Source organism: Lepisosteus platostomus, chromosome 6 (assembly GCF_059453375.1).
Source record: "Lepisosteus platostomus isolate fLepPlt1 chromosome 6, fLepPlt1.hap1, whole genome shotgun sequence".
In the NCBI taxonomy this organism is placed as follows: Eukaryota; Metazoa; Chordata; class Actinopteri; order Semionotiformes; family Lepisosteidae; genus Lepisosteus; species Lepisosteus platostomus.
Window position 1 is genome coordinate 51,501,194 of NC_142616.1, and position 13,832 is coordinate 51,515,025.

Below are 13,832 nucleotides of genomic sequence, written 5' to 3' on the forward strand. Positions count from 1 at the left end.
ACCTGTAAAAGTCAGTTTGGGTACTGTGCTTCTGAAGGATTGCGGGAGTCCAGTGGGGCCTCTCTTCTTGTGATGCTTAATAAATTTGCCAAATTAACAACTCTGTCTGCTTCTTTCTGTCCTCCTTCTGTTCCTACTTTCCCACCCCGTTCCTCTCTTTGGGGCAATATTCAGTATCTGGTCTAGTCCATAGATTGCTCGTCTTGGCTCTTCATCTTCAATCACAGTCCGTAAATGATGAAATCAATCACACGATAGATGCCCTGAAATCACCTTCATTTATTACATGTAGAATTTCACACTTAATACACAGTAAAGTCTTTGCCACAAGAAAAGAATATAGTGTCTTTTTGGCCATACTCAATCAGATCATCACACATCACTAAGCACATTTTTTGAGTTATGAAGACTGTAAGGCTTGCTAGGAAGCCATTCCATCCTGTCTCTCAATTTAACCTTGATGGGAAAATACATTATTCTTAGACACTTGGGAAGATCCCTTACCTCCTTCCTACAGAGGATAGTACTAAAATACTGTATATCTAGTGCCATTTTTTTTTCTTTTGAAAGAATGCAATGAAACATTAACACAATATTTGGTCATTAAAACAAAAATGTTAATATTAAGTTTTTAAAAAATAAGCTAGGTCTATACACAATTATTTAAATGCTTGATTACTTATCCATTTATGTACAGTATGAAAAATTAAATCACGGCTTTCGGCTTAGCATACATGTAGGCTATATGTTACATTGTACATATAATTCTCTGCAGTACTTTTCTAGGTATTTTCCATAAGATAACATGGTGCATAATATGCAACAACTAAAATGAATAAATGTGCAAATAATTTATTGAGACACTGAAGGTTAAAGAGATCACAATCGGAAAAAAAGTCTTTATGAATGTTTTAAATCTTCCCTCCCCAGAAAATGCAGTTACCCTAGATCATCCTATACTAAATTATTACAGTACAGAATAAACTGTCTGGATGCTGCAGAAGAAAAGGCATTTGATTGCAGCAGCATAAGAAATTATGTAAGCTTTCTGTATTATTTCCAGCTGTAAAGAATTCATTTGATTCAAAACAGAACTTACCTCATTCAAAAGGGAATGCAATGAGAACAAATGAAACAGCCTCAACAAACACCCTATAAACATGTACAGTATGCTAAAGTCTCGTACAGTACATTAAATATAAACAAAAACAGCTAAACCTAAAAAATACATTAACACAGAAGTGTGGACATACATATTGTACAAACAGAAACACACATCAAAAGGGATATGAAATGTTTATTCCAACCAAAATGAATTACTAAAACATGTTTTATTAAAGGCAAGATAGATAACATTCCTTACAACAAAGCATCAGAGCAGCACATTTTGAAACTTGCTGGTGCAGTAACCAGATTCAATGTGTGAAGCACATGTAAAAAATTATCAAGCTGTGCAGAGGTGATGAATGTACTTCTTTTTAAGAATATTTATATTTTCTTCAAAATCAACCAGGGAATTTAAAAATAAGTGTTAATAAAAAGGTATGCCTTAAGGCCTTAGTTTCTTTTCCACAGGACAATTTGTTTTTGTTCCACTCTGCAAAAATACTCCCCTTGTTCAGTACACAGGCAGAACATTAAATGTCCCCCCTTGAAATAAACAGGGAAACAGAATTCTGATTGAATTGCTGAAAACACACTGGCCAACATAAATGAAAAGCCATTGAAGAAAGCCCACTGAAGCATCCACACTACAAAATAACACAAGCCTATCTCATTTAAGTTTTTCCAGACAGGTTTTTGAAATATTCATTTCTTTTATTTGAGACAGGGGGTAGAGGAGGATTAAATGTTGCTCTGTAAGTGATATAGACTACAAAAAAGTACATTTACAAGTAAATCAGACAAAATTGTCAGCATGGATTAGACTGTTGTTGAAAGTAACCTCTAGAATATGACCAAGATACTGTAAATCTGGCATTTGGTTCAAAAAACATTCTTTAAGATGAATACAGTCTAAAAGAAAGCATTAAAATGGCACAAACCTAGAAATAGGTTTACAATGATATGGGATGTTATAAATGAAAACTGCATTTTATTAAGAGAAAAATAAGACCAGAATTCTAAAATGCCTCTAATTTAAAGGTAAAACTTGATCACTTTACCTTAAGATTTGAAGGGAACGTTCTATGATCAAGATGCATCATCTAGTTCTAGAAATATTGTGAACACTAACTTTGAGGATCACACATTAAGGCATTAATTGGTGAAATTCAGAATGGAATTGGTGCCTTTTTCACATTAAGGCAATCAAATCTACTTTACAGGTTACCACCACAAGGAGTAGCAAGTCTGAGTAGGCTTTAAGATTATATATATAAAATGTACATAACACTTAATTTAACCAAACACTGGCTCTGAATTAATAGAAAAACATCTACAGAAAATCTTTTGTTAAAGATTATAAACCTTTAGAAATTAGAAAACATAGAAACTGTTCACAGTGATGCATAGTACTTAAAAGGGAAACAAGTATTGTTTAATTTTTTATTTAACTTGGGGTTAAAAAGCACAATGATATGACTATATTTAACTGTTCTTCAGTTTTCTATGATGATATTACGTCTTCTTACAACTTGCCGACTGCTGTCTGGTTCGCTTATTCCATTTGAACAACTGGAGGGTTTTTTTTTGCTGACTTTAATAAAAGGAATGATTCCAATATTTGCAGCTTAACTAATGATTTAGAAACCAATTTTTCCCCCCAGAAAAACACAAAGCAGACCTACTCATTAAGTATGCATTTAGCACTGCTCTTATTAAGGAATCAACGTGAGAAAATAATGAGTTCTTTAATTAATTTTATGCAAAATGCTGCCAGTGGCATTTCCATTGAGGTCACTGAGTGTATCAGAAAAAATGGAGAGACTGGTTATTTCTTGGCGATGCTGGCTACGGCCTTCTGTGCAGCATCGTCCAGGTCATTGGCGGAGGTGATGGGCAGCCCACTCTCACTCAGGATGCGTTTGGCCTCCTGGACATTGGTTCCTACAAACCAAAACAGAAACCTTCAGTTATGGGCAAAGTACTGAATGAACACAACTAAAATTCAAAAGGACAATCACAACATATCTGAAGGTCTCTTCGCAACACAAAATATGTTTTTTTTCTTTCCTCTTTAGGAATGGGTATCCACTGTAGGTGTGGATGAGAGAAAAGTAGGAGGGTTTGTTTTGTTCCGGCTTCTGATTGCTGTTTTTTATTGTTTATAAAAATAAAAATCTTATTCAAATCTATTATTTTCGTTCAACAACTTGACATACGAGTCTCATAAATGTTACAAATATAGGGTGTTCAAGAAATGGCTCATGCTATTTTAAATAATTATTATTTTCATGTTATTTTTATTTGACTCCATTCACAGAGCAAGACTACAAGGAAGAGATGGTAGCACCAAAACCCCAGTTTTTTGTAACGCCCATGTCAACTGTCAGGTGTTGGCAAGATGGCAGCCAAAACAGAACAAAGACACTTTGATCATAATTTTTCTGCTTTTGAGATAAGTCCTGCTTTCTAGTTTAGACTGGTAATCTGCATGCTTGTTTAGGGTTAAGAGAAAGAAAAAAAATCAGAATATGGATTTTTCTGTCGTTGCACAGAAATGTAATGGGATTGCGATCAACAATCATATTCATGAAGACTCTGCTTACCAGTTAAGCCAAGAATCTGGAGGTAATGTCGACTGTTCTACAGAAAGGTCTACAGTGTCAGTAATCAAAATGGACTAGCCAATGGATGTTAAGGGCAGAATGGGTCATGAGCCTCAGGACCCACAAAATTAAAATTGATGAATAGATAATTGTTAGAGAAATGGGCTGTAACAATGCAAATAAGGGTAACGCACACACTGAAAATATACAAAATAACTTGTGCATTTGAAGGAATTTGCATTACATTCAAAACACGGTATGTTCCCTCTTAAAGTACTTGAAAATATCCCATAAATTTTTAAAGATGAAAAAATCAATTCTGACTAAACAAATCGAACAGGAGAAGCACTGCAAACACTGATTCCATTGTCTTTTTATAAGCTTCTCCACAGTGCACATCTATTAATTGTAACATTTCCAACTTCCCAAATCTGGTTCAAAGGGACATTGCCAATCATAGGAGTGCCAGTAAATCATATGAGACATTGAAGGGAGTGAGGAGTTTCACACCGTCAAACTGCTGAATGGTTCTCATTAAAGGAGAAACATCCAACCAAATGAGGATAGATTAATTGAAAGAGATGGCAAACTGTCAATCACATTCAAAACCTTTCAGTTTGGGTAGTGCTGCAACAAGCCTACTCATATTTAGACACAATGTTCAAAATGAATTTTCTGTTTGCAAAACCAGAATGCTATCTGTTGAATCAGAATAAAATTACCTGATAAATATGTTGTAGTAGACATGTTTTAACTGTTGTGGGATCTAGTAACCACAAGGTAATGCAATAATTACAGGTACAGCAAGGCTAGTGACACACTTCAGTCTACAAAATCTCTCTCCAAAATATAAATAACTAAACATAAATAATCTTGAAATTCTGGGTTTGCTGCACAAATCTGCATTTCTCATCATTATCAAGCAGATTTTCTGGTACATAAAGCAGAGAAATATGTTATTTACGGAAAAAAAACATCATAATGCATTTGATTTCGATGTGCTTTTGAAATGTAATTTTAAATCTCTGTGATATATATAAATATAGGTTCTGAATTAAAAAAATACAGCAATCTCTCCTGACTGATCACATGGGTTTCAGTACCTTCACTTATACAAATCCATCCATCCATTATAAAAATGCCACTTATTCCTGTTAGGTAACATTGACCCTATTCCAGAAGCACAGGGAGCGCAGACAATTATCTTTCAGTCTCTTTGAAAGATTGGATTTCTTTACTTCTCTTTTTGTCTTCTCTGCAACTAGTGGCTCATTGTCTAAAATGTATGCCATCTTGTGCAAGAAGCTACGCAGTGGAAACAAGTGTCAATCCCATTTTAAATGCAATGATGTTTTTACAGGTGAATGCAATTCTTTTGTATAACGTGTGCAGATTTGCATATTGCAATCTTTTCCAGCCAGACGCCTACCTTATTTATCAAGTATTTATTTATGAGCAGTCTGTTCAAGGAGACCTTGGGAAAACAGCAAGCACCCGCAAACGCAATTGGATTTCTATTTCTTTTGTATGAACTTGGTACAGTTATATCTTTTTGGAAAGGCGTATTGCGGAAAGAGCAGTGCATGAACTAATTCACATGAAGATCAGATTGGTTTTGGTTTCTAAACTCTATTGTGAGCACTCACATTTTTTAAACACTAAGCATTTTAAACTTTGTTAAGGTAACAACATAGAGGATAATTCCTCCAAACAGCCTCATTCAAATCTACTGAGTTCTCTGTATTCCCAGAGTTTCTGCGGTCTTCATTTCAGTATTGCAGGCCACAAAACCCACACCTGTTTTCTTTTTGTAAAGCAAGCTGTTATCAGAGGGTAACCATCACTGTTCATAATATTCACAATTTTGTGAACTTGAAACCAGTGTTGGTTTTTACTGCCAGCCCTTTGAAAGACTATTAATATTTCACAGTTTTTATTTTTACTGTTTAAAAAGTAGGAGCAAATTCAAAATCTCATTAAGTCCCTTACAACAATCAATTCTGTTCATGTAATATATTTTACATGGCCAGTGATCGAAACAGTAAACACTAAAATATTTTTTTTATTTTAAAAAATTGTTTAAAAAAGGAATTGTACAGTTCTGATGTTCAATGCAAAACTAATGTACTGTACTTCTATAAAATGGCAACCTTCTTTCATCTAATTACAACAAGTTTAAGGTGAATGTTTTCTATTTTTCAACATTTCTGGATTTCTGTTGTCTAGTGATATTTCTGGGAGAAGACTCTTAACTTTATACTACAGAAGGTGGCTGCAGTGCACTACCAAGATTCTTCAGAATTTCAGACCGACTCCTGTTTTAAGTCCACCTGTTTTAAAAATGCATGATGCACATCTGCTAAGAGGATTGCCTTATTTAAATTTACATAGAACCCAAACTATGCTGTCATTCTCTGTTAGCCACAAGTGTGTATTATTTGTTTTGAACACAGGCTGTGCCTGACAATTCTACCCAGAAAAAAAGACATTACTGCGTACATTTGCCTAGTCAAATTAATTTTGTACATAGGTTATTTAAAAAACAATCCTATAAATGATATTTCAAATCCCGAATAAGCTTTTGACAGTTAAATCCAACATTAAAATTAAAAACCTTTAAAGTAGTTTAAGATAATTCTAGTACACAAGAGTGCTCACTGGGCTCTTTGAAGGTCTGGCAGAATTCATGACAAGAGTTTTACCATTAACCTCCTGCCACTGGGTGGTGGCAGAGATCTATTTACAATGCTTTCTGCAGTGTTTTAAGAGCGCCATGCCTATACTTAGATTTAGCAACCAGGGAGGATACATCACAAATTTACTATGAATAAGGAAGGTATACTTTAACATTTTTAAAGTTAAGTAACAGGTTTTTCCTGTATTACTTTTATGTATGAACTTTGAAATAGAAAGATGTCTTCTCAAAGTTTATTTACATGGGTTGTATAAACACTGACAGTAAAACAGATGGCAGCAATTTATCTATGAGCAGGTAAACATCATAGATCAACAGTGCTTTGGAGGATATGTACTGTAAGTTAATAATATTTAGGAAAATACTGTTAGGTTAAATGTTCGTAAGCACAGTATGGATTCTTCCACGATACACAACCTATTGCTCTTAAACATGGTATTAAAATAGATATACAGTGATTTAAACTTTCCCACAAATACTGTATATGCTCAGAGAGAGACAGACTTACTTCAGCAACTTTTTATGTGAGGCACTACAGTATGGCTCCATGTTCTTTGCAGAGACTGGATATGAAATGTTAATGGATGTGTGTACTGTATATGAGGGGGTCCCATTAGCTTAACAATTTTACTCATTAAAAGGCTGTTCCAGAAAATCGTGCATTTAATAATTCCTTTAATATTAACTCTGTCTTTCAAAGTAGATAAATATGAAATCTATATTCTGACAGGCTGAGCAGATGAATGAAATACTTCTACCTGCAAAATTCCCATAACCTGCAGCTGCTGAAGCCCAGAAGCAACAGGCCTTCGCTATCTTTTTTCCTTTATGTGTGATCTGCAGTTTTAGCTTGAGTGAACATCCTCTGTGCTCTTGCCTCCAGATAACTCAATTACATCCATAATGATATTGTCAGTGGTTTGGAAGTCATCATGAACAGACCTCAGGAGCAACGCTGTTCTAATCAAGTTTGAAAACTGTGATATCCTAAGAATTCCTTTAAGGACGAATCGCTAACATTTGGGAAAACAGCAGCAAAAATGAATTATTAATTGAAAAATTCAATAAAACTGAGATCACTTTAAAAACTTAATTTCTTCACAGAAACTGCACATATGTACAATAAGACATCTAGCCCATTCACATATAATAATATTTTGTGAATATGTTAAAGTGCAGAAAAATAAAGAATATTAAGATGTTTATTTTCCTTTAGCTATTTGCCACAGATAAAGTGGAGTGTCATCTAAGGTAAAAATGTTTTTTTTTTGTGAATGAACAGTCATTCTGATTCACCTGTTTAAAAGTGTATTACATTTGCCTTGTATCCTTACAAGTATGGTGTTATGTAATGGGCATGTAATAGAACAACAAACCTAAATAATCTCAGTGACATTTAGAGGCAACAGCAATGGCAAGACAGACTAATGTCTGGCATAACAAGTGCATTGCTGAATTGTAGAAAAAAAATAATATTCAGAGACATTGCTGTTCACATACATACAAGAGCTAAACAGGCCAAAAGAGAAAGCAATGACAAATGCAAAGTTAAAGCAGTTTGAAAGATAAAAAACGCAGGACCAATCGTTGTAACTACACAGGATGATTCCCTTGCATTCAGATCCAATCCATACTCCTACTACTCCTATTTTGTTACAAAAGCAATCTTGCATCTGGTTCACAGATGAACTGAGTGAAGGCTTCCAATTAATAACGTGCAATTTTCACACAGCAGGGTAATCTCTGGTTTATCCTCTTGCAGAACAGCTTGCAATTACAATCCATTGAGAAGAGACTCTTGTCAAAAAATCCTTCTTTAAGCTGAACAGATTTGATTGATTCTAAGTGATTCTTTATTCAAATGCTGTACTTTATAATGACTAGAGTAAAACCTTGTCCTAAATACTCCAGCAGTGAGACTTAATTTGGTGGCGATGACCTGCTTCGTATGAATGGCATTCTGTCGGTGACCTTCTTCCTTGAGAAACCTCCAATTAACTAAAATCCCATTCCAGTACCAGATGTGATTTCAATTAAAAACTAAAACAAACAACCTCGGTGTGTCTCAAAACTCTTTAGAAGAGAGCTGGCTCAAGACAAAGCCCTGAAATTCTGAATAAATCACACCATGTTTCAATTTAAACATCATAAAAGAAATTAACCTGTTTATGGTTCACAGCAGTTCCTGACAAGTGTGAGCTCTTAGGAGTTAGTATGAAAAAGCCAGCATCTTCTTCAATACTACTGTATATTGAACACACAATTCATCAGTTTATATAGATGGCTGCTGTCTGCACCCCACACAAATTCTGTCCTTTGTAAGTAAGGACAAAAAGCACTCTAGCGTGATAAAATCCTCAGCATTTACAGGCTGCCATTTTGTAGACAGCTTCATGTACCAATCAATAGGTAGTAAAGACATTAAACACTTCCAGATGAATAATCTGATAGCCAATACCTCTGTTGTGATTCGGGTGGAAAGTGAGGAAAGAAAAGATTATTGATCAGGCTCGTGTGTTACCCTTTAAATTTAAGACCTAAAGGTTTCTGGCTGATTGCAAAGAATTACACAGACAGAATTAGTCAATTCACTAATTTGATGGTTGTTTTCTTTTAGAAAAAAGATTGTACAATGAATATGTAACGGCTGTGATGCTATTTAAACTTTTTCTAAATACAATTTCAGGTTTAATGTTAGTCAATGCAAAGATGTAACCATCCATAACTTCAGAAAATCTCATTTTCAAATATTAACATGTTAAAAATCTGTATTTTTGCACAAAAGCAGAACTTGGTTTCAAAAGCTTCTCTATTTGAATGTGGCATTTACTTTATAGAAACCACACGTAACAATAATACAGTTTCAGCTCACTTAGATGTTAGTTATATTAAAACATATCTCTACAAGAGAGGGGTCATTTGGGCTTTATTCGTTTAAATTGAATTTGCATTCTTAATGTTCTGACACCAGAATGTATGTCCATTTAATTTACTGTATTTATACTTTCCAGTAACATACCAAAAATGCTGTATCAGTAATTGGTAAATGACGTACAGGAAACCGCAGAAAGATTGGGTAATCAATACAGTTCTCTTCTGTAGTAGTAAGAGTGGGATCCAGAAGGAATTGCATAACTTTTGATGTGCTTTAAAAATGTTGGAAAGGTTGTGTATAACATACCGTACACAGGAACACTCTGTACTGTGTACAGTATATGAGCTCACCTTCAAGCCTGACAACTAAAGGCACCTTCAGTTCCAGTTCTCTGCAAGCTTTAGTGATTCCATTGGCAATGATGGCACAATTCACTATCCCACCAAAGATGTTGACAAGGATGGCTTCAACCTAAAAAGGAGAGAAAACGACACCTTAAATATTCCAACAAAAGAACAAGCATTTCAAACCATAGAGTCGCAATAAAAAAGACTCTTAAGACTTAGATTAAAAATCAAAACCTAATGTGTGGAGGAAAAATGTTTCAGTCCAGAGGCCACAGACAAATCCAATGTCATTTTACCATCGTAGAACTGAAAAAGATTTGTTTAATGTGGGTTGCAGTTCTCAACTTTACATTTAGCATCATCTGAACAATTCCATATGTAGCATCATAAATGCCATGTAAGATATTCCTAAATATATTTCAGAACAGCTTCTTCATTGGCTCACTTTCACAGTTTCATATTACTAAAGCAACTGCAAAACAAAGAAAACTAGCCTTTACAAAAAAAACAGTATTTAGTCCATCTACCAGTATTTTGGCCACATTTTAACTCAGTCATTGTAAGTCTAGTATTTCTATGGATGGTCATTTAGAATCATTGTTACAAAACAATTGGCTGCTGAGCTGGGTGAATACAGTTCTTCGGGAGCTGTGTCAAAACACAATGACAATACAAAGAATGTTGCCAAATCATGGTCCGACAGTACTTCAATGATAGATAAAGGTGAAGAGCTAACATCTGATAAACTACTGTTAACTTCTGAGGTATGGATATGCTAGAAGATTGGCTGAGAGCTCTGCCAGAATTGAATAACTGTCACAGTTCTTTCTGCCTAGCTATGAATTTTAGCCTTTGGCTCTCTACTGAAAAGTGTGAGATATTGACAGAAGAAAAGAGGCTTTTAAGAGCCAGAGTAATACAGCTCCCGAAACAGAAACACATCAGTAACTGTAGAACAATCCCCCACTTCATACAGTAGCACATACAGCACTGGAATGAAACTTTTGTGATATACTGAAAATAAAACAAAACTAACAGTTAACTTTACAATCTATGACCTATTGTAATGCTTGCAAAGAAATCTAATAGGAATAATTTCTCAATGTGTTTTATAGGTCTTTAATAGACCTACTGCCTAAAACAACACTAGTCCACTATGAAGGAATGTGATTCCTACAATGTGAACTTCATATTACTAGTATACAATCACTGGATACATATCTAGAACCCCCTCCGTCCAACCAAATATCATAAACAGCCTGAATAGGGAACTGCATGCAATCCACAAGAACTACCTAAAGCCCAATTCCTCCTCATTCTTCCAACAAGGTTTTTATGGTTGAATTTGTGATGAATGTACTTGGTTTCAACTGCATGGTCCACCAAAATGCTACAGTATATTGTTCTGTCCAAGAAAGGTGATGGAAAGCTGTGCAAAGTTCCTCAAACTAACACAGTGCCTGCAACTAAAAGTCTATTTATTTGACTGTTTTAAGTTAAATTAAATGTGTACAATCAAACCTATCTGTTGCTTGTAGATGCCAACTGTAGTGTAGAGGTTGCACAAACGTTTTAAAGCAGGATTTTAACACATGGTATTTTGTCCTTTTTTAAAGATGAATGCATCATTATTCTAAAGGTAAGAACATAACGGTCTTACAGAGTGGATGGTTCTGAATCAGATATTTTACTGTTCAATTTAGAAGTGTATGGAGTTCAGAATTCATTCTTCTTAAGAGAATGAATATTTCATCATTGCAGTACTGCTGCATTTATTTTGAAAAACAAGAAAATCTAGGAAGCAATTTGATCATGACTGACTCTCCATACTGTAATTACTGAGAGCAGTTGTCTGAAGAGCAAAGTGTAGGAAGATAGGATTAATTCCACATGTTTATTTATAATCTCTGTTAATCTGTTAGACACATTGCACAAGGCATATGCTAGCTATTTGGTTGTAATGAAGTTTAGATCTTAAAGACAAAATCATGGGTTATACATGGCATGAAGGCTTAGCAGTGAAATTTGTAACCACCCACTAAAAGGGCTGTCTTTCATTGTAAACATGATATGGTTTTTGGAATCCGATCCATTTGTGGATGTATTTATGAAACACTGAAAGTAAAAGATTGAATACATTAAAAGGATTTCAGACTGCTCTCAGTAAATGGTAAAGTATTCAAATACACTTAACAATACAATATTAAATACCTTAACTTGTTACGATCTGTAAGTGATGTAATTGATGTAATATGATCATTTTCCAAAAAAATACACCCTGGAAGAAAATGTTATATGATCTACAAAATTAATCGCATGGCTCTTTATTTAAAGGCAAAACACTTGCTCTTCTTGAAAAAACAAACAGCATCATAGAACAGATAAATATGAATTATTTGAGAGTTGTCTTTGAGACACATACTTCTCTTTCATTGCTTTTGCTAAGTTTTGAAAACATACCCTGGATACAGACATTTTAGTCACTACACATGACTGAATATAGAGTGATTGGTGCTGTACATTTCAAAAAACAAAATGCACAATGTATTAATTATGAGATCAATTTATCTCATATTAGCCCAATTCCTGGGGAGGTTCAATGTCCCAAAGATATGAAACAGTGTCACTTCAATTGTCTTGCACACACGGACGTAATTTATACATCAAATCTATACATTCAAATAATTCTAGAAAAGTATTAATATTAGTATCTAGCATTAGTAGTGGTCTCCTTCACAGAGCATCATTCTAAACTCCAGATACGGTCATTATGAATTAACATTGAATAATAAAGACAAAGGATGAGGCTTCGGTATAAGTAGATATCCTTCACTGCACAACTGATCCTTTAACTTATCATTCATGACATGGAATAACACCTCTGATAACCAACATAGATGCTCATCACCTGGATGCTCAAGGAAATCTTATATCACCACATAGACTTGGGGAAATGTCAATTTTGTTTATGAATAACATATTACATTATGCAAGCTCTGAGCAGTTACCCAGAAACAAACACTGCACAGGCTGAGAAAAAGTAGGGATTGTGGGGGATTTGGTCCCTGTGTAGACATCCCCCTCCCACTGATTGGACTCAATCTTATTGCAAAAACTAATTAGGCTAAAGCCTTTCTTATCTCTCTCCGACACCAAGCCTGATGGTGACATATCTGGCTAGTCACAAAACATGTACTTGGGTGACTATGTAAGAATGCCAGATCAAAGCAAGAAACCCAATATCGTTTAAAAAAAGCTCATGTTAACGATCAAGTTATACAGCTAGTTTTTTCCTCTAAAACTGAAACTGGAGAAATACAGACTACAATTACATCATTTTTGTCACATCATCAATAAGTGAAAATACTATGTGACAAAACCCTCCTTGCCCATTAAATATTTTATCACAATGCCATCCACGTACAGAACAAATTCCCAGGCAATTCAAAGGGCCAACAGGTAAAGTGCTGAAATACACAGACATTTAAACATGAATCAAAAACCAGACAAATACAGTGGGAAGGTCAGCTTTCTTCTCCCTTCTGATCATTGTCACATAAATGTTAACAACTTCGATCTGTCTAGCTGGGGAATAAAGGTGGACATCAAATTAACAGAAAAATAATGAAATGCATTTATTTCACCTTTTAACAATAAACTTGAAAACCATGTTTATGGCTAATTTTCTTTGAATGTAACCATATTATCATAATCATCATCGGGTCTGTTACTCCTACTGTATCTTGCACTGTACTCTTTTTAATATAACAGGTTATGTGCGGATCTCTAGCATTATGATGGTCGCTCCTTACATGATCTGTGTAATAAACTTACCTTACAGACTATGCAACTTTTACATATTTTGATTATTTTTAAAGTTGTTTATGACCAGCTAATTAATATTTAACACGAAGGACATATTGGACGGAGCGGTGGTTCTGTGGCTGGAAGGTTGCCAGTTCATATCTGGCGGCCGGCAGAGGAATCCTACTCCGTCGGGCCCCTGTGCAAAGGCCTTAACCCCAACTGCCCCAGGAGTGCCATGGCTGACCCTGGGCTCTGACCCCAAGCTTCTTTCCCTATCTGTGTGTCTCATGGAGAGCAAGTTGGGGTATGTGAAAAGACAAATTCCCAATAGAGGAAATTTTATATGGCCAATAAAGTTATCTTATAAAAAGTTTAAAAAATTTACTGTTTTCTTGGAC

The 13,832-nt window shown here is 34.9% G+C and overlaps 1 protein-coding gene across 1 annotated transcript in view; it reads right to left on the reverse strand.

Annotated features, from left to right (window-relative positions):
* Positions 1–1,279: 1,279 nt before the first annotated feature.
* The window catches only part of suclg2 (succinate-CoA ligase GDP-forming subunit beta), a 116,583-nt gene continuing 104,030 nt past the window's right edge, over positions 1,280–13,832 (reverse strand). Inside the window, exons 10-11 of the mRNA XM_088636278.1 lie at positions 9,631–9,751; positions 1,280–3,048 (exon numbers count right to left, since the gene is read on the reverse strand). Of these exons, the coding sequence (XP_088492404.1) occupies positions 2,933–3,048; positions 9,631–9,751 (237 nt within the window). The 3' untranslated portion in view covers positions 1,280–2,932. The remainder of the gene's footprint in view (positions 3,049–9,630; positions 9,752–13,832) is intronic.